This window comes from Heloderma suspectum, chromosome 1 (genome assembly GCF_057233095.1).
Source record: "Heloderma suspectum isolate Gila_16-S chromosome 1, 16-S_ref, whole genome shotgun sequence".
In the NCBI taxonomy this organism is placed as follows: domain Eukaryota; kingdom Metazoa; phylum Chordata; class Lepidosauria; order Squamata; family Helodermatidae; genus Heloderma; species Heloderma suspectum.
Window position 1 is genome coordinate 17,288,937 of NC_139458.1, and position 21,566 is coordinate 17,310,502.

The 21,566-nt window shown below is 46.4% G+C and overlaps 1 protein-coding gene across 8 annotated transcripts in view; it reads left to right on the forward strand.

Annotated features, from left to right (window-relative positions):
* Positions 1-14,907: 14,907 nt before the first annotated feature.
* The window catches only part of NUDT14 (nudix hydrolase 14), a 70,351-nt gene continuing 63,692 nt past the window's right edge, over positions 14,908-21,566 (forward strand). For 3 of the 8 annotated variants that reach the window (XM_084837197.1, XM_084837176.1, XM_084837214.1), the window contains exon 1: positions 14,908-15,970. Coding sequence is in view for 4 of the 8 variants with exons in the window: in XM_084837148.1 (XP_084693274.1) it covers positions 15,405-15,485 (81 nt within the window). In the remaining 4 variants the exon portion in view is untranslated. Of the gene's footprint in view, positions 15,971-20,787; positions 20,943-21,566 lie in introns of all 8 variants that reach the window. The other 5 variants (XM_084837188.1, XM_084837148.1, XM_084837166.1 and 2 more) reach the window with 5 other exon arrangements.

Below are 21,566 nucleotides of genomic sequence, written 5' to 3' on the forward strand. Positions count from 1 at the left end.
AAGTATATTAGTTTGTAAAGAAAAAGAAAGAAAAACCCAGTCCAATAACAACTGAGGATGCTCAGTGGCCCCCAAGAGCCAGAGAATGTTGAAGGTGTCAGTGGGGGTGGGGTGAGGGGGGGAAATGCGGGGGGGGGGCTGCTTGAGTCCCTAACAGCTTATAGTATTCTGCTGGTGAGGATTAGGGTTGAGAGAATGCAGGTCGTGAGCCCTTTAGTGCTATACAGCAGAGCGAGAGAAGATTTCAGTAGAGTGGGAAAGAAAAAAAGGTGTCATTTTCCCTTTCCCCTCCTTCAAATTCGCAACGATTTCCAACTCCATCCCCAGTAGTTTTATGCCAATAAAACTGCAAGCAAACTCTCAGCCATGGCTGATCTGTTCTGCAAGTCTCACCTGTTAAATGTGTGTATTAATTGGTTGGCTTTGACCAGGTCTTTGTGCAACTCTGTTAGCCAGTTTTAGAGTTTTGTGTTAGAGCCCTTATTCAGATGTATATCTGAACTCAGATGTAGATTTGTATATTTTATTTATTTATTTAATACATTTCTATACCACCCAATAGCCAAAGCTCTCTGGGCGGTTAACAACAATTAAAACCACAAAATGCATCACAAAATAGAATATAAAATATAAAAGCTTTAAACTATAATATAAAAGTACAAACCACAATAAAGCCTAGCAGCAATGCAGAGATTTAAAATACAATAACAGATTTAAAACAACAAGCTAAAAGCCTAAAATGCCTGGGAAAATAAAAAGGTTTTCACCTGGTGCCAGAAAGGGCACAATATAGGTGCCAGGCAAGCCAGGCAAGTATATGCAGGCCATCTCACTGGATGGCTCATGGACTGAAATAGGGAATTGGCCCCACCTCTGAAGGCACTATTTTAAGAACATAGGAAGAACTGTGCTGGGTGAGACCAAGGTCCATCTAGTGCGGCATTCTGTTCACACATTGGCCGACCAGCTGCCTGTGGGAACCCATGATCAGGACATGAGTGCAGCAGCACCCTCCTGCCCATGTTCCCCAACAGCTGGTGTACATATTGCCTCTGATACTGGAGGTAGTATACAGCCATCAGGACGAGTAGTCACTGATGCCCTTATTCTCCATTAATTTCTCCAATTCTCTAAGCTACTCAAATTGGTGGCTGTCACTACATATTTTGTTAGTGAATTCCAGTTTAACTATGCGCTAGATAAAGAACTTCCCTTTCTCTCTCCTGAATTTCCCACCAATCAGCTTCACGGGAGTGCTCCATTGGGTTCTAGTATTATGAGAAGGATCTAATTTTGCACCTGGCTCTGGTCAGTGAACCTCAGGGTTCTTGTATAAACCAACAGAGATTCCACAAGCCTGAAGAGGATGCCCACGCTGGTATATCAAAATGAGGGGATGAGCAGTCCATAGGAAAAGGTGTGAAGTGAGAGAGACAATGGAGAGAGGAGAGGCAACCAGCTACAGAGAGGAGGAAGGTTGTTCACATCATTGACTTGTAGGGAGAAACTGTAGCTCAGTGGCAGACCATATGCTTTGCACTCCCAAGTTCACTTCTCTGCATCTCCAGTCAAAGGACCACAGGTTGAAAGACTAGGAAAGGCCCCTGCCCAAAACCTTGGACAGCCACTCCCAGTCAGAGTGAATAGTACTGGTCTAGAGCTGAACCAATAGTCTGACTCAGTATAAGACTGACATAAGTCAGTCTCATGTAAATGATCATCCAAATCTTTGCCTGCAGGCTTCTATATGTAATAAAGAAAAGAGAGCAGGGCCTTAAGAAAATTCTTACTCTAGGTTTTCCCCTTTACTATAAAGGGTCCCCAACATTTTTGGTCAGTGGGCACATTTGATATTTTGAGTGTCATAAGCACTCTCACAAAATGGCTACCACAGAGTGGGCAGGCAGGCTGCTCATTCAAAAAATGGCTGCCATGGTGGGCACGGCCAATCCCAGAACACTCATTTCCCAGAAGACAAACTGGCCCAAGAACCTACATACAAGGCAAAGGTGGGGTCTGAGCTTGAAAACGTTGAACCCAAATAAAGATGGTACTAGAGGGCAGCACATTGCCTTGCAGCATGGCAACTTCCCAGTTAAAGAAAACAATTACAAAAATTAAGAAATAGAATTACAATCCGGAGGGGCTGGGAGGTTGGTGGGCACCACATAAGAGACCCCAGCTATAAAACAATAAATACTCCTGAGTAAGAGTGCAAACAATGACAGCTTTATACTTACATGTAGTATAACCACCACCCTTTTTATTAGGGATGTACGAATCCCTTACCTGGTTCCAGTTGGGGCATCCGCTGGGGGGGAGGGAGATGATCCGTTCCTCCCCCCAGAATCCTCGACGGGGGGGAAGGGGATCCGGTCCTCACCCCTGGAATCCTGCCCAGCCAGCTCCGCTCCGCGGCCAGTCCATGGAGCCGCCGGCCAGGCTGATCTGCAGCAGGGCCTCCAGCCGCTGCTGGGCTGGTGAGGACGCAAATGGCGTCCTGCGTAGGGGACACCATTTGCGTCCCTACAGTAGCTCGTGATAGGCTTCGTAAACGTAGCCTATCACGGCTAAAGCAGGGACGCAAATGGCAGCCGCTATGCCATTTGCGCCCCTGCTCTTTGCTGTGATAGGCTACGTAAATACTTACGTAGCCTATCACAGCTGCCTGCAAGCACACAAATGGCGGCCGCTACAATGGCTGCCATTTGCGGCTGCAGCAGCCCGGCAGCAGCCAGCTAGGAGACTAGCCAGAACTGCTGCCGCCAGAGCCGCCGCCGCTGCCGCCAGAGCCGCTGCCGCATCCGCCCCAGGTAAGCTCCGTCCTGAGGGGATTCCGCGAGGAGGCAGGGGGCGGGAGGCTGTTCCGCCACGGATTCCAGGGGGCCGTATTCGAAAGAATCCGGCCTCACTGGAGTCCGTGGCGGAATTCTCTGACATCCCTACTTTTTATGGGTAGAGTTTCTGTGCATTTAAAAGCTGCTCAATGGGCAGAAATCAACAGGGGAGGCTTTCTCCATCACCATTATCGCAATGGTAAGAAAAGTTTCACTTGTCCGGTTCTGCTGATATTCCAGCTGGGAACATAGGAAGCTGCCTTATACCGAGTCAGGCCCTTGGTCCATCTAGCCCAGTACTGTCGACACTGACTGGCAGCGGCTCTCCAGGGTTTCAGGCAGGATTCTTTCCTTGCCCTACGTGGAGAAGGTGGAGACTGAACCTGGGACCTCCTGCATGCAAGCATGTGCTCTATCACACTGAGCTATGACCTTTCCCAGAAACAGCTACTAGAGTTTCTGTTCCAGGGGGTGGGGGGGAGTTAGAAAGCCCTAAAGCAGGAGAGGGCAATGTGTGCGCCCCACCCCACATATCCTCCCCTTGGCTGTTTTTGCAGTCCCCAGCATTTTCCCCAGCCAGTTGTAGCCATATTTGCTCCAGTGGAAGCAGTAGTGGTAAAAATTGTGCTGATTAAGCAGGGCAACAGGGCACATGGGGAGCACGGGTTTTGCTTCCAAGCAGAATTGCACTCCTGGAAGTCTCCCAAAAGTACCATTCTGCTTGGAAAGAAGGTACACGGAGAGCTAAATCAGCGTGATTTTTACTGCCACCGTGGCAAATTCAGCGGCACTGGTGGTCTGCAGACCTCCAGCCGTTGCTCACTCCTGCCCTAAAGTCTATAATGAAATTCTGAGTCAGTAATTTTGTTTCGTCTATTAATAACCTTGTTTCAAAATATTGTAAAATGCTGTTATCACCTTTTGCTTTCATACAAAACAACCTGAGCTTGTGACAAAGTAACCTATTTTCAGTCTGGGCTGAAAATGCGAGTGTAACAGAAACGTGTTGTGACCACTTCCTCCCATGCACAAGTCACCATCTTGCACACCAAGAGAAAGGCTCCAGCAGGAGGTTCAGCAAACCTCCTGCTGGAGGGAGCAAACACAGCCTGCCAGATAGGATACTCACCTTTGGATGCCAATAGGATTTCTGGGCAATGGTGCAAACCTGAGATGACCCTGATACAGGGCCAATGCAAGGCTTTTTGGAGCCAGAGGCTAAAATAAAATAAGAATTGCATCCCACTCATGAAGATGGGGCACAACCGTCCGGAAAGGTCTCCTTCACAAGCTGCCCTTCAAATCAGTGGGAACTGTAAAAAGAGTACATTTTTGCTCTGGAGCAGTTCTCATTGTCCAAGGCCCCATCTACATGGGGCTTTTACTCCAGTTCTACGCCACCCCCAAATTGATAGTGCCAGATGATGCACACTGCTCTGTAGATAGCCCGGCATTTCTTGCCCTAAATCTGTTTTTCCCCCAAACTCATTTTGTGTCGGATTTAGGGATGGCGGAGAATTTCTCCACGAATCTTCGGGAGGCCGAGCGCCAAGGCATTCGGCCCCCCGAAAGTGTTGGGGAAATTCTCCACCGCCCCCCCCCCCAGGATGGGACTTAACTTCAGCGAATGTCCCTCTCGGCGGCGGGTCCCGGCAGCGGTTCGGCAGCGTCTCATGGGGGGCGGGGGGGGCGGCCAGTCTCCCGACCGGCTGCCACCGCCGCCATTACAAAATAAAAAAGTAAAACACACACACACACCCGTGATAGGCTACGTGACAATTTACGTAGCCTATCATGGCTAGATTTCCAAAGTCAGCCGTGATAGGCTACGTAAATCGTCACGTAGCCTATCACGGGTGACTTTGGGGGGGGGGAAGTGCGTACGCAAATGGCGGCGGCCCATGGGCGCCGCCATTCGCGTTCCTTATTTTGGCACGTCTAGTCTACGTAAAGATTTACGTAGACTACGGCGAAAATAAGGAAAACCCATGGGCTGCCGGCATTTGCGTACGCGCTTTTTTTTTTCCACAGTCACCCGTGATAGGCTACATGACGATTAACGTAGCCTATCACGGCTGACTTTGGAAATCTAGCCGTGATAGGCTACGTTAATCGTTACGTAGCCTATCACGGGTTGTTGGGTTTTTTTACTTTTTCTTTTGCGGCCGGGGAGACGGGGCGCTTCTCCCCAGCCTGAATTTCGGCCGGGCAAGGCGGGACACCTCCTCCCCCTCGCCTGAACTTCAGGGGGAGAAGCGAAGTGCCTCCCCCCCACCGCAAATCACCCCTGCGAAAAGGTAAGCGACTTTCGTACATCCCTAGCTCGGATTTTCCTGTCACAGCGGCTTCAGTGCTGTTCAGGAGTTCGTGTGACCTCAGCTAGCTTTGGCTTAGGCTGGTGGAAGCAGCGCTGACTGACAGAAAGAAAAGTAGCGGGGAGTGGGGCATGGGGAGAGCAGAGGGGTAAACTTGTCTACCAGGAAGTAACTCACTGGCTTCAGTTCCATGTTGCTGCCTCTCACTTTAAATAGTCAAACTTGGGAGTGGAGACGGGAGCCAACCCAGCTGTTTTGAAACTGTGCAGCTACGCAGGAGCACAGCTGAGAAACGGTGGATGCCTGCTGATTCGAAGCTGCGCAGTTAAGAAAGGGTGGACGCCAGGGCGGATGATTTTCACAAACATGTACTCAGAAGCACTACATTGAGCCCGTGCTGAGCCATGTGGAGCCATGAGCACTACATTGGGCAGTTAATATACATCAAAGACAACTTGCTAGTTGCTCTCCCTCCTCGTCAGATCCACACTCTCTGCTCTCAGCGCCTCTTGCACTTCCATTTGTTCTGCTCAGTCTTTGGGCAGCAGCAGCTGCCTGCCCGCCTAATAAATGTGTGTATGTGGGGTATACAGGGTTTGTCATGAACATCTACTAATAAGCAAGTCCTGCACTGCACTTCATTGAACACGCAAGGGAGGGGGAGCAACATAGGCAAGCTGCCCCGCACCTATGCAATTGCTGACGTTCATTTCGACTTGCAGCAGGACTCGCCCACCCTACCCCAACTAATACGGCTTCAGTTCCTGTATACACTTCAAAAGCAGAGGAATACAGCACCACGTGTACCATGGAAAGAGCTGATACGGTTCTGTGAAAATGCGGATTTTGCCCAAATCGCTTCACAAAGCATTTCTGTTTAGACTGGCTCCTAGAGACCTTCCTAGTGGATTACATCCTATTCCCCTATCCACCACCTTTCATGCCCTCTCCCCACAACCCTTCACCTCGCCCTGCTTCATAAGGCCACCTCTGCTCCCCACATTCCTCCCCTCACCCCTACACACCCAATACCTCTGACTACTTGAGGACAGGTGAGTTGAGGAGCCACAGGTGGAAAACACAGAAGTGCTGTATAGTAGACAGGTATGTCACTTCAAATGCAACTTTGGCAACCTGTCACAGCTGTAAGGGGCACTCTGGACCACACTTCCCCAACCTGATGCCCTGTGGATATTTTGGAATACAACTCCCAGAATTCCTGGCCATTGGCCCTGGCATCTGGGGCTGATGGGAGCTAAAGTTCAAAACCTCTGGAGGGTAGTAGGTTGGGGAAGGCTGCTCTAAGCCTACATCATCATCAATATTATCAGTATCTGTATATTTCTATACTGCTCAATAGCCAAAGCTCTCTGGATGGTTTACGAAACAGACTCTCTGTCTAGGTTTCTCTCCTGATGGCTTCCCACAGCGATTGTGCTGGGAGCAAAATAGCTTTTACAGGCAGTATGGGCAGCATGGGAGGGTGTCGGTGGAGGCCAGGCCCTTAATAGCCAGAGCCTTGTGCAACTGCCCCCAGCCAACAGTGGGCTCATTTTGAGCATAAAGTGAGAAGAAGAGAGCTCGGTCCCAGGCAAGCTCACTACACGGACAAGCTTCATGTAACATCGGTCCTAATGTGTGAGTACCATGGTGGCAAGGACAGTTTCTTTCTCTGCAAAACACAGCCATGATTATTATGCTGACCCTGCATGACTTCTGGAGTTAAACAATAAGTCATCAAGGCTACATTTGTTTGGTTTAAAAAGAAAAAAAAGAAAAACGATGCCTTAACTATTAACTAGGAACAAATGAATCAGGCAGCTCAGACTCTCTGGCTGAAAGCTGAAGCAGGAAAGGAGAAGCGCTGCAAGGGACATTCCTGTGTGTCCAAGGTAAACACGCGGCTGCTGCCTGAGCAGATGGGCTGGGCGGGTGCAGGCAACAGAGGGCCGCACTGACTCATTGGCTCTGCACGCTCACACAGGTGCAGCCGGGTGGATGTGCTGTGCCCCTCGCAGCTGCCAGAGGCGGGAGCAGGGCAAAGGGAGGCAACGCCAGCCCCGCGCGCGAAGCACTCTCCTTGGCAGCAGGCCCCAAAGCCAACGGAAGTTAAAACAAATACCGCCAACCAGAACAGTGATGCAGCCTGACCCAGGCCGAGCAGAACGCAGCAGCAGGCGAGCGTGGAAGCACACCCAAGAGCCAGAGGCTGGAAAGAGATTCACCAGCTACATTTCTGCTTCACGTGCAGCTCTCCAAGTACGGCAGCCCACGCGCCAGGCACGTAGCGCAGAGACAGGAGAGCGACCCCCTACGAGGCGGTGCCCCACTTAGGGGAGTAACAGCCCTCCTCGCCTGGTGTGCCGAGGCAGAGAAAAGAGCTTCTCCCATCAAAGCAAGCCGGTGACCTCCCTGCCAAATGCAGCCAGCTGGTGGTTCACCAGGGGCTTGATAAAACTGCTGTTTTATTCCTGCAACTGAAAAAACATGGTTGTATCTTTTGGCTCAATGAGTCAGACATTGTGCAGACCTGCATTTAGACCACATAAAAAACAGGTAACTAACAGAGGCAAAGACTCCACTGAAATGTGAGAGAGCTAGATTTTAGCAAATTCCCATGCTGAGCCAGCAGCAAGGCTGGGTGATCCATTAAACATCTTGCGCTGCTTTGGCGGGGGGGGGGGGAGAAGAAATCCAGTTGCATCAGTGTTGGGAGGGGTCCTTGACTCTGTGCATTCCCGAGCTATGCAGGAAAATAATCTGTCTCTAAAGAATCCATCACATTCCTTGGATAAAGAGAAGACGGGAAGCCTCCAGTACCCCATATGAGACCTATAAGGCAGGGATGCAAATCCAGAATTTGGGGGGGGGGATTGACTCCCAGATGACATCAGTGGGTGTGACCATGCCCACTGATGTCACTGCCCGCTCCCTCCCCCATTTTGCCTTCTCTGTGCTGAGAGAACATAGGAACATAGGAAGAGCCCTGCTGGATCAGACCAAGGGTCCATCTAGTCCAGCATTCTGTTCACACAGTGGCCAACCAGCTGTCGACCAGGAACCCACAAGCAGGGCATGAGTGCAACAGCACCCTCCCACCCATGTTCCCCAGCAACTGGAGTACATAGGCTCACTGCCTCTGGTACTGGAGGTAGCACATAGCCATCAAGACAAGTAGCCATTGATAGCCTTTTCCTCCAGGAATTTGTCCAAACCCCCTTTAAAGCCATCCAAATTGGTGGCCATCACTCTGGTAGTGAATTCCATAGTTGAACTATGTGCTGTGTGAAGGACTTCCTTTTATCTGTCCTGAATCTCCCATCAATCAGCTTCATGGGATGGCCCCACTGGGTTCTAGTATTTTGAAAGAGGGAGAAAAATGTCTCCCTATCCACATTCTCCACACCATGCTTAATTTTGTACACTTCTATCATGTCTCCCCTTACTCTCCTTTTTTCCAAGCTAAACAATCCCAACTATTGTAACCTTCTTTCATTGGGGAGATGCTCCAGCCCCTTGATCATTTTAGTTGCCCTTTTCTGCACTTTTTCCAGCTCTACAATATCTTTTTTTTAGGTGTGCTGACCAGAACTGTACACAGAATTCTAAGTGTGGCTGCACCATAGATTTGTATAGCAGCAATATGATCTTGGCAGTTTTCTTCTCAATTCCTTTTCTAATTATGCCTAACATGGAGTTTGCCTTTTTTTACAGAGGCCACACACTGGGCTGACATCTTCATTGTGCTGTCCACCACAACCCCAAGATCTCTTTCCTGGTTGGTCACCGCTAGCTCAGATCCCATCAGGCTTTATTTATTTATTTCATTTATATCCTGCCTTTTTTCCTCCTTAAGGAACCCAAGGCGGCGTACATAATCCTCCTCCTCTCCGTTTTAGCCTCACAACAACAACCCTGTGAGTTAGGTTGGGTTGAGACCCTGTGACTGGCCCAAAGTCACCCAGTGAGCTTCCATGGCCAAGTGGGGACTAGAAGCCAGATCTCCTGGCTCCCATTTGAAGTTGGGATTTTTTGCTCCAACGTGCATCACTTTACACTTGCTTACACTGAACTGCATTTCCCATTTAGATGCCCGTTCTCCCAGTTTGGAGAGATCCTTTTGGAGCTCTTCACAATAACTTTGTTTTAACCACCAGTCTGAGCTGGAGTTCCATGCCTCGGCCAGCACTGGGAGGAACTGCCATTTCCCCCAGCACCTGCTGAGTGCCCCACCCATATCCCACATTATCTTTGATCTCAGATTACAGCAGAGATTCCTCCAGGGGCCAAGTCCCACTCCCTGGAAGAACCCAAAGAGGCCGGCGGTTCTGCGTCCATGCTATAGGGGAAAGGGGAGTTTCTCTTACCCTTCCATCAACATCCCTCCAGTTCACCTTCGGGGCAGCACCTCTTTCCTCAACACCCCATCAAGTGAAAGGAAATGTGCTAAATTATAGATACAAATGAAGTTTTGTTCCAGTACTGAATCTTATCGAGGAAGGCCCATCCCACAGTTCAGTGGCAAAGCACCTATGTTGCATACAGAAGGTCCCAGGTTCAAACCCTGGTGTCTCCAGGTGCGGCGGAAACCCTGGAGAGCTACAACCAGAGCAGAAAATACTTACTAGATGGTCTGACTCACTCTAGGACTGCTTGCTATGGGGAGTATCCGCTATTAGGCCTATGCAGAGTTTGTTGTTGTTGTTGTTCAGTCGTTCAGTTGTGTCCGACTCTTCGTGACCCCATGGACCATAGCACGCCAGGCCTTCCTGTCCTCCGCTCTCTCCCGGAGTGTGCTCAAGTTCATATTCATTGCATCGGTGATGCTATCTAGCCATCTCATCCTCTGCCGTCCCCTTCTTCTTTTGCCTTCAGTCTTTCCCAGCATCAGGTCTTATGTTAGCGGTGACTAACTTAACTCTATAGGGGTCTACTCTAAGTAGGACTAACATTGGATATTACCCTATGTTTCCATGTTCCATATCTGTGTCTGTATGGAAGTTTGATAATTTCACATGATCAAATGGAATAAAGAGACGAAGTCTCAGGATGTTGAAAAAATATGTGGTTTTATTCAAAGAAGTAACCCATATATTTTTTCAACATCCTGAGATGCCATCTCTTTATTCCATTGAATCATTTTGGATGTTCTCCAATTCTATTTTACCTGGATAATTCCACAAGGAAATGCCCTTTCCAATGTTGTTATCTCACTGTTGGGTAATTGTGTGTGTGTGTGTGGGGGGGATTGGTACTTTCGTGCTTATGAGAGTATTGAGGCTACTTCAAGAAGTTATTTGTTGGTGTTAGTTTGGAAGGTTTGATCGCTGTCAATGAGTGATCAGGGTCTTGACAAAAGAATGTTAAAGTTTCTTAGGGAGCAATCCTATGGCCACTAGACAGCAGCTAGACGGCCATAGGATATGTTGTTTTCTGAGAACTGACCTCCCCCCACTTACACACTGCCTCAGAAGAGGCAGGAGGAGCGTGGAGCAGCCGAAAAGGGGGGGGCGGGGGCGTTCCGAGGTAGGGAGGGCGGAAATGCCTGTACGACACATCCCATGTGTTGTACAGCAGCTTCCTCCCACATGCAGCCCTCCAGCAGCTAGGCAGCTGCAATCGGACCGCATTGGACTCGATGGCCTTGTAGGCCCCTTCCAACCCTACTATTCTATGATTCTAATCAGCCGTCTAGCCAAAAAAGCAGGGCAGAATAAGCACGGAGGGAACGATCCCCTCAGTGCTTCTCCTGCCCTGCTTTGGATAGGAAGTCACCACCGAGTTCGGAGGCAGCCGCCTGTCTGGATAGGATTGCGCCCTTAACGGTTGTGGATGGTTCCCTGAATGAGGTCTGAGACAAATGTTCAGGAAACATATGTGTGGAAAATAAGCAGTTTTTTCAGTCTGATAGATGCATATGCCATGTTCAAACGTTATTCTAAACCACCGTTTAGTGTGATGAGAACGAAGCACAGTGAACCTTTGGTAAACTCCTCCTCTGGCACAGCTGCACAGAGGAGCTTGGAAGCTTTAGCTTCCATTTTTGCTTAACCACAGCTTTTTGTGTCATTTAAACTGACGAACTATGGTTAACATTAACTATGATTTGTTTGAAAGAGCTTCAAACTGTGGTTTGACCTATGGTTTAGCATGATGTCTGAACTGGGCCACTTATGTTCAAAAACAATGCCCAAATCCTGTTTTGTCCACGGTGAACAGGCTTCCAGCTTACATGCTCCCTTTCCGGCATGTTCCAATTCTCTCCCGCCTCCCTGGTTTGAGCAAGCTATACTTTGTTGTGACTTCCAAACAGAGCAAACCACAATTTGCCTTCAAACCAGAATCAGAAACCACTGTTTGAACTGTTCCGGATTTCCAACTCTGATTTGGAGGCAAACCTGTTTGCCTTATATTCAGATATCATGGCAAACTCTGTCTTGTTCAAACCAGGAAGAACGGGGTGGGGATCAGAGGAAATGAGACCCCAAATGAGAAGCCTTTTTGCTACATCTGAATCAGGCCATATACAATCTGAAGCTGGGCTGCAGGTGAAGCACCTGAAGGATGGAAGGACTCCCTCTAGGATTGTCTGCCTCCTATAGGAGGTCCAATATGTCTTGTTTGCATATATGTAAATAAAGCAAATATTACAAATACACCATGGGCCTCCAGTGCTCTCTCATCCAAAGGAAACAAAACCCCAGTAGCATTGCCTAAATATTTTCATGTCACTCAAACTGTAAAATGCTGGGTAATTAATGTCCTTCCTAAGTATTACAAAATATCCTTTTGTTGAACAGCTCATGCCTGCAACACCTGGAACGGAAGCAGCAAACACCAAACATCCCTGGCAGAAAACCAAATGGAAGCTTTATAACAGTTTTTCCGCTACTTTTAAAAATGAGAATAAGAAAAACTTTTTATATCTTAACCTTTGATATGGCTTATTAAAAAACAAAACCTGATTATCATTAGATTCAATAGCCTAGTTGTCTTTTCCAGAGGCCTGGCTGCCAATAAGGCAAAGTTTGCCAATAGGGCGGCATCCATCACATCCTTGAACAGAAAGTTCCAAATTTGTCACAGTCATTTTGTCTCTGGCTTGTACTCACTTTTAGGCAAAGGCAAGACAGATGAACACAGACACAATTGTTTGCTAATCACTACATTAAACTACTTAGTGAATGTATTGATCGTACTCAAAGATTATTCTGAAATTCTGGCCATCTGCTGCTTTGCCTTTTAATGTGACATCATCTAATTGGCACTTCAGGTCTTGGTTAAAAGATTCACTGCGATTACAAGAAAGGCACCTGATTACCTGCATATCAAGTAATTACCACTTGTGACAGAAGATGTAATACTTGGCCTTTTCTTCTTTTGTCTAAACTCTCCTGTGGTTTGTTACTCATAGGTTAGGGCAGTGATTCCCTAACCATGGGTTGCAAGAAGGGCAAAAATATGCCATGAAATGTTAAGCCACCATATGGGAAGCAGCTATCAATCCTATGCCCCCTGGAGCAAAAAGGGCCCACGTGACCTTGATTCTACTCCTTTACCCCTCCCCCCAGACAATACATGGGCAGCGACATCATCCTACAGAACACTGGGATTCCCTGATTCAGCTCACACTACAGCTAACAGGAATGGAGGATCCCAGAAGCATCACCATTGCTCCAAAGGTACCATCCTAATCCTGAGCTTTGAGGGCCAAACTAGGCAAGTGGGGTGATCACACATATTTGACCCATTCACATATAAGGTGAGGGTGGGAGTCTATTCTTTACACAAAATGGAGTGTATTTGGAAGGACAGCAGGATCTGTTTCCCTTTCCTGCTCTAGGTTCCATAGCTTTTGAGCAGTTTGTTGTCAGACATGGAGACAGTTCACAATTCTAGTTTTGCCCTGAGTGACTGGGAAAAGGGAGGGCAGGAAGAAGCAAGACCAACTGGGGTTTTCTTTAATATGCCACCTTCCCATTGTTTTGGAAGCTGAGTGAGAATATATGTAACTTTTTGAGTGCCAAGTAGTTTGTCCCTCCAGTTTTAATCAACACACACAAAACCTGTGTCCCAGCTATCAAAAGTTTGGGAAACACTACATCAAGTAGCAAGAGGCCCATGAGTGCAGTGTTACAATGTGATAAAATAGGATAAAATCAAGACAGGCAATTAATGCACTTTACACAAAAGATGATTTAGTAATGAGTATGTATGGTCACGTGCACGGCTGCATATATTCCTCAGGGTGCAGAATGAGGCAGTGGGTGCAAAATTCAGCTGAGAATTTTAGCAGTCCCCCACCCTCCTGCCTTTTGAAGCAAGTTTCTACTAGCTTTTATGGCTACAAAGGTCTGTCTGAATGTGCAAAGACAATTATTTGCTGAAACTGCTGAAATCAAAGAGGTGGTTGGGGGCAGGGTATCAATCTCTTGTATAGATCCATGCCCCTTATTATGAAAAACAAAACCAAGAAAAAATATATGCAAAATAGGGCAAATGCCAAAACACTGTAAAAATAAATAAGGGAAATTATGCAAAGTTGCTCAATTTGTATAATTTCTAACAGTTGCAGAAGCCAGCTATTCTCGTACATACCTTTATTTTTTTTTAATGGAACATGCACAGCCCTGATCATATACTCCTGTATTAAGAACTGCTTCCTCATCCCTGGATCAAACACAATAACGCGAGAGAAGGTAATAACCTCAAACCACCTGGAGATTGCCCTAAAAACATGCGGTAAATGTCAAATCATGTCTTTCCAATGACCTCACTAGATGGTTTGATGCTAGCCAGCCCTCTGCATCCTCTTGGCAAAATGGGGATAATAATACTCAGCCACCTTACACAGATGTCGCAAAGACTACCAAGCATTATCCACATGAAGCACTTTAAACTCTCTCAGGCTGCAATCCTATGCACACTGAGCTGAAAGGAAGCCTACTGAATACACTGGGACTTACTTCTGACTAAAGATGCATAGAATTGTGCAGTAAGCTGTCATACATATGCCCATTATTAATAATTCTTATTAATAATACCAATAATAACGTTGCTATGGCCCTGTATCTCTTGCAGTGATACTGGGGGTGGAGAGAATCCAAGCTACTTCATGAGGTCTCCCTATCTCCTTTCTTCCAAGCTCTTATCAGATATGGGGGGTGGGGTGGGGGTGGTAATACAATCATAGAATAGTAGGGTTGGAAGGGGCCTACAAGGCCATCTAGTCCAACCCCCTGCTCAATGCTATGTAATAATAGTTTCATCCACCTTGGTTCCCGTGGGAAGGGGGCAGTCCAGCACAAACATCTCTATCCTTGTTGTTGTTGTCGTTCAGTCGTGTCCGACTCTTCGTGACCCCATGGACCACAGCACGCCAGGCCTTCCTGTCCTGCGCTCTCTCCTGGAGCGTGCTCAAGTTCATATTCATTGAAGCGGTGATGCTATCTAGCCATCTCATCCTCTGCCGTCCCCTTCTCCTTTTGCCTTCAGTCTTTCCCAGCATCAGGGTCTTTTCCAGGGAGTTTTCTCTTCGCATTAGGTGGCCAAAATATTTGAGCTTCAATCTCTATCCTAGATTTCCTTTAATATGTCTTCCACCACCTCTTATAGGCCCCTTCCAACCCTACTATTCTATGATTCTTTGTGGACACATACACACACCCAGGAGTAGGGACCCTGCACATGCTCAGATTCGCTCAATCCTAGCTGTCAGGGTTTTGTTTGTCGTTGTCTTTTTCTTTTTTGCAATTAATACTTAAAAAAAAAAAAAAAAGTATTTCCCCTTGTGGGGGTAAGAACTCTGCCCAGGCTCAGGATCACTCGGTCCTGGGTCAGGGCTTCTGTTGCTGTATTTTTGCAAGCGTAAAGATGGCACGGCTATGAGGGAGCCCTTTGCGTCACACAGCATTGGCACCACCAAAAGGCCACCTCTGCCCATGTGCAGAATGCGCCCCCCCCCCCAAAAAAAACCCCTCACAACCCTACCTTCCTCACCCAAGCCTGAGCTAACAGGAACGGCCTTTCAGGTCGGTGTGTAGAAAGATTTCGAGTGAGTTCCCCCACCAAGCTAAGATATAGGAAGGGGAAACCTTCTTGAGAAACTATTCCCCCGCCCTTTTCTTTCCGTGTGCATTTTGCTGCTCGCCCGCTCCCCGCGGGCCCTCTTTCTTCCTCGGCTATCGGCCCTTCGCGGCTTCTCTCGGCCGGCGCAGCCGAGCCGCCGTCTGAGGCGGCGGCGCCGGCGGCCATGGAGTCCATCGAGGAGCTGGCGCTGGGGCCGTGCGCCGCCTCCCGATACCTGCGGCCTTTTCGGCTCCGCTACCGCCAGGTAAGCCGCCGGCTAGGCGGAGCGGCCGCCATCGCCGCCTCGGCCTCCTCTTCCGCAGCGTCGCGACTTGGCGCGGCCGGCCGGCCGGCTTCCGCTGGAGCCCCGCCGAGCTCCCTCCGCGGAGGGCCGCTGCTTGAGTCTGGCGCTCCGGCAGGCCCTGCCGGGGAAGCAGCGTGAGGAGGAGCGGCCCTCCTCATCCCCGTGTGTGTGTAGGGGCGCGGGGGGGGGGGGTTCCGGGGCTCAGGCCTTTCGGAACCGCAGCTTCCGACCTGGAAAGCCTTCTCTGTTAGCCCAGGCTCGGGCGGGGAAGGGCTGGTTGTGGTTTATGTGGAGGGGAGCCGCGCTCCGCACATGGGCAGAGGCGGCCTGCTGGTGCTGCGAATGCTGTGGCGGAGCCGCCTCTCACCTAGCAGACGCGCCGTCTTTGGGTTTGCAAAAATGCAGCAGCAAAACCCTGACCCGTGATTGAGTGATTCTGAGGATGGGTAAGAGTCTGTAACTCCACAAGGAGAAAGACATCTTAAAATTATTATTATTATTATTATTATTATTATTTGAAGACACACACACCCCAACAAAACCTGACAACTAGGATTGAGTGATCCTCGCGGCTTCTCTCGGAAGCATGAGCAGGGTCCCTACCCACACAAGAAGGAAGACATTTTAAAATTATTATTATTGTTGTTATTATTATTATTATTTGAAGACACACACACCCCAACAAAACCTGACAACTAGGATTGAGTGATTCTGAGCATGAGCAGGGTCCCTACCCCCACAAGAAGGAAGACATTTTAAAATTATTATTATTATTATTATTATTTGAAGACACACACACCCCAACAAAACCTGACAACTAGGATTGAGTGATTCTGAGCATGAGCAGGGTCCCTACCCCCACAAGAAGGAAGACATTTTAAAATTATTATTATTATTATTATTATTATTTGAAGACACACACACCCCAACAAAACCTGACAACTAGGATTGAGTGATTCTGAGCATGAGCAGGGTCCCTACCCCCACAAGAAGGAAGACATTTTAAAATTATTATTATTGTTGTTATTATTATTATTATTTGAAGAGACACACACCCCAACAAAACCTGACAACTAGGATTGAGTGATTCTGAGCATGAGCAGGGTCCCTACCCCCACAAGAAGAAAGACATTTTAAAATTATTATTATTATTATTATTATTTGAAGACACACACACCCCAACAAAACCTGACAACTAGGATTGAGTGATTCTGAGCATGAGCAGGGTCCCTACCCCCACAAGAAGAAAGACATTTTAAAATTATTATTATTATTATTATTATTTGAAGACACACACACCCCAACAAAACCTGACAACTAGGATTGAGTGATTCTGAGCATGAGCAGGGTCCCTACCCCCACAAGAAGGAAGACATTTTAAAATTATTATTATTGTTGTTATTATTATTATTATTTGAAGAGACACACACCCCAACAAAACCTGGCAACTAGGATTGAGTGATTCTGAGCATGAGCAGGGTCCCTACCCCCACAAGAAGAAAGACATTTTAAAATTATTATTATTATTATTATTAGTATTATTATTTGAAGAGACACACACCCCAACAAAACCTGACAACTAGGATTGAGTGATTCTGAGCATGAGCAGGGTCCCTACCCCCACAAGAAGAAAGACATTTTAAAATTATTATTATTATTATTAGTATTATTATTTGAAGAGACACACACCCCAACAAAACCTGACAACTAGGATTGAGTGATTCTGAGCAAGAGCAGGGTCCCTACCCCCACAAGAAGAAAGACATTTTAAAATTATTATTATTATTTGAAGACACACACACCCCAACAAAACCTGACAACTAGGATTGAGTGATTCTGAGCATGAGCAGGGTCCCTACCCCCACAAGAAGAAAGACATTTTAAAATTATTATTATTATTTGAAGACACACACACCCCAACAAAACCTGACAACTAGGATTGAGTGATTCTGAGCATGAGCAGGGTCCCTACCCCCACAAGAAGAAAGACATTTTAAAATTATTATTATTATTATTATTATTATTATTTGAAGAGACACACACCCCAACAAAACCTGACAACTAGGATTGAGTGATCCTCGCGGCTTCTCTCGGAAGCATGAGCAGGGTCCCTACCCACACAAGAAGGAAGACATTTTAAAATTATTATTATTATTATTATTATTATTTGAAGACACACACACCCCAACAAAACCTGACAACTAGGATTGAGTGATTCTGAGCATGAGCAGGGTCCCTACCCCCACAAGAAGAAAGACATTTTAAAATTATTATTATTATTATTATTATTATTATTTGAAGACACACACACCCCAACAAAACCTGACAACTAGGATTGAGTGATTCTGAGCATGAGCAGGGTCCCTACCCCCACAAGAAGAAAGACATTTTAAAATTATTATTATTATTATTATTATTTGAAGAGACACACACCCCAACAAAACCTGACAACTAGGATTGAGTGATTCTGAGCATGAGCAGGGTCCCTACCCCCACAAGAAGAAAGACATTTTAAAATTATTATTATTATTATTATTTGAAGAGACACACACCCCAACAAAACCTGACAACTAGGATTGAGTGATTCTGAGCATGAGCAGGGTCCCTACCCCCACAAGAAGAAAGACATTTTAAAATTATTATTATTATTATTTGAAGACACACACACCCCAACAAAACCTGACAACTAGGATTGAGTTATTCTGAGTATGAGCAGGGTCCCTACCCCCACAAGAAGAAAGACATTTTAAAATTATTATTATTATTATTTGAAGACACACACACCCCAACAAAACCTGACAACTAGGATTGAGTGATTCTGAGCATGAGCAGGGTCCCTACCCCCACAAGAAGAAATACATTTTAAAATTATTATTATTATTATTAATTGAAGAGACACACACCCCAACAAAACCTGACAACTAGGATTGAGTGATTCTGAGCATGAGCAGGGTCCCTACCCCCACAAGAAGAAAGACATTTTAAAATTATTATTATTTGAAGACACACACACCCCAACAAAACCTGACAACTAGGATTGAGTGATTCTGAGCATGAGCAGGGTCCCTACTCCCACAAGAAGAAATACATTTTAAAATTTATTTATTCATTAAATTTATTTATTCATTAAATTTATTAATCGCCCATCTGGCTGGTCACGCAGCCACTCTAAAAATTATTATTTGCACACACACGCACCCAACAAAACCCCGACAGCTAGGATTGAGTGATTCTAAGCATAGGCAAAAGTCTTTAACTCCACGAAGAGAAAGACATTTTTTTAAATCATTATTTGCACGCACGCACACCCTCCCACCAACAAAACCCTGACAGCTAGGATTAAGAGATTCTGAGCATGAGCAGGATTCCTACCTCCACAAGAAGAAATACATTTTTAAAATAATAATAATAATAATAATAATAATTATTATTATTAATTGTACACACACACACACACCCCAGCTAGGACTGAGTAATTCTGAGCATGAGGAGGGTTCCTACTCCCACAAGGGGAAAGTATTATCGTTGTTGTTATGTGTGTCGAGTGTGTGTGTGTGTGTGTGTGTTCTGAGGTGGGTGGGGTTGAAAGAAAGGCTTCCTTGCCCATTCTAAGGCTGGCTAGGTGTGCTGAGTTGTGCTCCTGTGCCTGGAGCATGTCTCACTTTCAATTTGCCTGCTTAAGGGGTGGCAGAGTGGAAGGAGGGCAGGAGTTTTGGCCCCACACTGGCAGGGGCAGGGGTGCTTGAGGTCAGAAGGCAGGCAGTGTCTTCTCTGTTGCACCACTCTACAGATGCCGCCATTAACACGCAGGTAGTGCTGTGTCAGCAAACCCACACACAACATACATAGCAGGAATAGTTCCGCCTTTTCCTTTTTCTTTTTTGCTGCCTTTGCATCATCTGTTTCCGGCAGCTGGCCAAGAGGATAAAATTCTGATTGGGACAGTAAAATTCTGGCTGGGTTTTCAAACCTATTTATTAGTGCTTTCTGTATTCCTGAAGACCAATCCCAAGGCCAAATTAATCCCATATAAACCCACCTGCTCTACCTCCCCCTGCACACACACTCATGAAAAGGCAAACACACTTCCCCTTCCACCAAAATGTCACCACCAGGATCCTTTCAGCATCTCCTCTAGCCCTGCTTGTAGCTGTTGTAAGGTGCCAGTTGTCTCTTGCTCCTTTTTCCGGTTCCGCTTTATAGGGGCTGGGCTCAACTGCTCCATGCTTCCTCACAAGCCCAGTGTCTCCTGCTGCCCCATTGAGATTTGCCAGCTTACAACTATGATGAAAATTCGGGGCATTAAAAAAGAAAATCTGTGCAATGAGATGGGAAAACCAATACAATAAATAAAAATATATTCAAAAAAAGGAAAACTGTGGTAGGGCAAAAAATTGACCAAAGCAAGAGGAATCAGAAAGGCCCCACTTGCAAACAGAGCCGCCTCCTGCAAATACTTCACTAGTACATAGGCTTCTTAAATAAATAGATACCTACTTGCACAAAAAGATGTCTCATTTGCGAATAAAGGTGAACCTCACCAATGAATAAGTGCCCTTGTGACAGAATAAGGGTGCAATCCTATGTATGTTTAGACAGATACCACCACCACCACCACAATTCCCAGCATGCCCCAGTCAGCAAGTATTGCTGGAGGAATGCTGGGAGTTGTAGGATTTTTTTCTATCTAAACATGCATAGAAGAATTGCACTTTAAATCTTTAAGGTGTCACAAGTCATTTGGTTGTTTTTTCTTTTTCCAAGTAGACATCCGATTTACAAATCAATGCCCCAGGCCTCCACGCTTCTTTGTGGCACTGCAGATGGTGGCATGGTGCTTTTTTTAAGAAAGTCAGATCTTACTATCCAGAATGAGGATAGAATCGCTCAGATGCCTCTGGGAAGCCCAGAAGCAGGGCATAAAAGCAACCCCCTGGTTGTTGGCCATGTACTGCCTCAGTACCTAAAGTAACAGTTCTTTTTCTCATGGTTAGTAAGGCAATGTCCCAGATGCCTTAGAATTTTCATGGCTATTGTAATTTAAACATAGAACTTCTTGATGCAGTCTCAGTTCTATTGCAAATTAAAAATGCAGGTACAACACTGGGATAATAATATGTTCTTTATAAAGAACATTCTCTGTTCCCTTCCTCTGAATCGATGAGGTAGGTGTGAACAACGTTTAACAGAAACACCTTTTTATTCATATAGTTTGGTTTTAACATTAGGCCAGGGAGATTTTCCTTACTTCAAGTTTTCTCAGTTTGACAGGTTGATGGTGGGTTTGATGAGCCAAGCTGTCATTTGTCATTGTTCCTCAGTAGCTTCCAGTAGAGAAAAACTGGACACTTGCAGTGCAGTCCTAGTCATGTCTACTCAGAAGTACATCCTGTTGAGTTCAGTGGGACTTACTCCCAGGTAAGTAGGTATAGCATTGCAGCCTTAGGGTGCAATCCTATGCATGTTTAGACAGAAACATAGCTGGCTGGTGGATGCTGTGCCCTTAGGGTACAATCCTAAGGATGTTTAGACAGAAAAAAGTCCTACAACTCCCAGCATGCCCCACCCAGTATGGGTGGCTGGGGAATGCTGGGAGTTGTTTTTTCAAGGGTGCAAGATCTACTTGGAAGACAGTCCCATTGAACTCAGTGGGACTTACTTCGAAGTATATGTGTATAGGATTGGACTACACACGAACATATCCAGCCTCAGGCCTCAGGCATAGGACAAGCTTAATATTTCAGCGTCTCATAAATTTCTATAGGAAGTACCATATCCCCATGGCAGGAGGAGGAGAAACAAATAGATGTGACACTCCACCCAGATTTGGGTGAAGTCTTGTAGTTTAGGACTGAATCCCAATGGCAATCCCTTGGCAATGTAGTCTTGCCACGTAGCTCGCTTTTGTCCAGCCTGACTACTTTTGTAACGCTTAATGCATTTTTAAAGTCCTGTTCCATAAGGCTATTTTTTAAAGGTAGTAAAAGCACAATTTCATGTGAACTCCTTGTTGATGCGAGTCTGATGCCCTGCCGTTTTCCT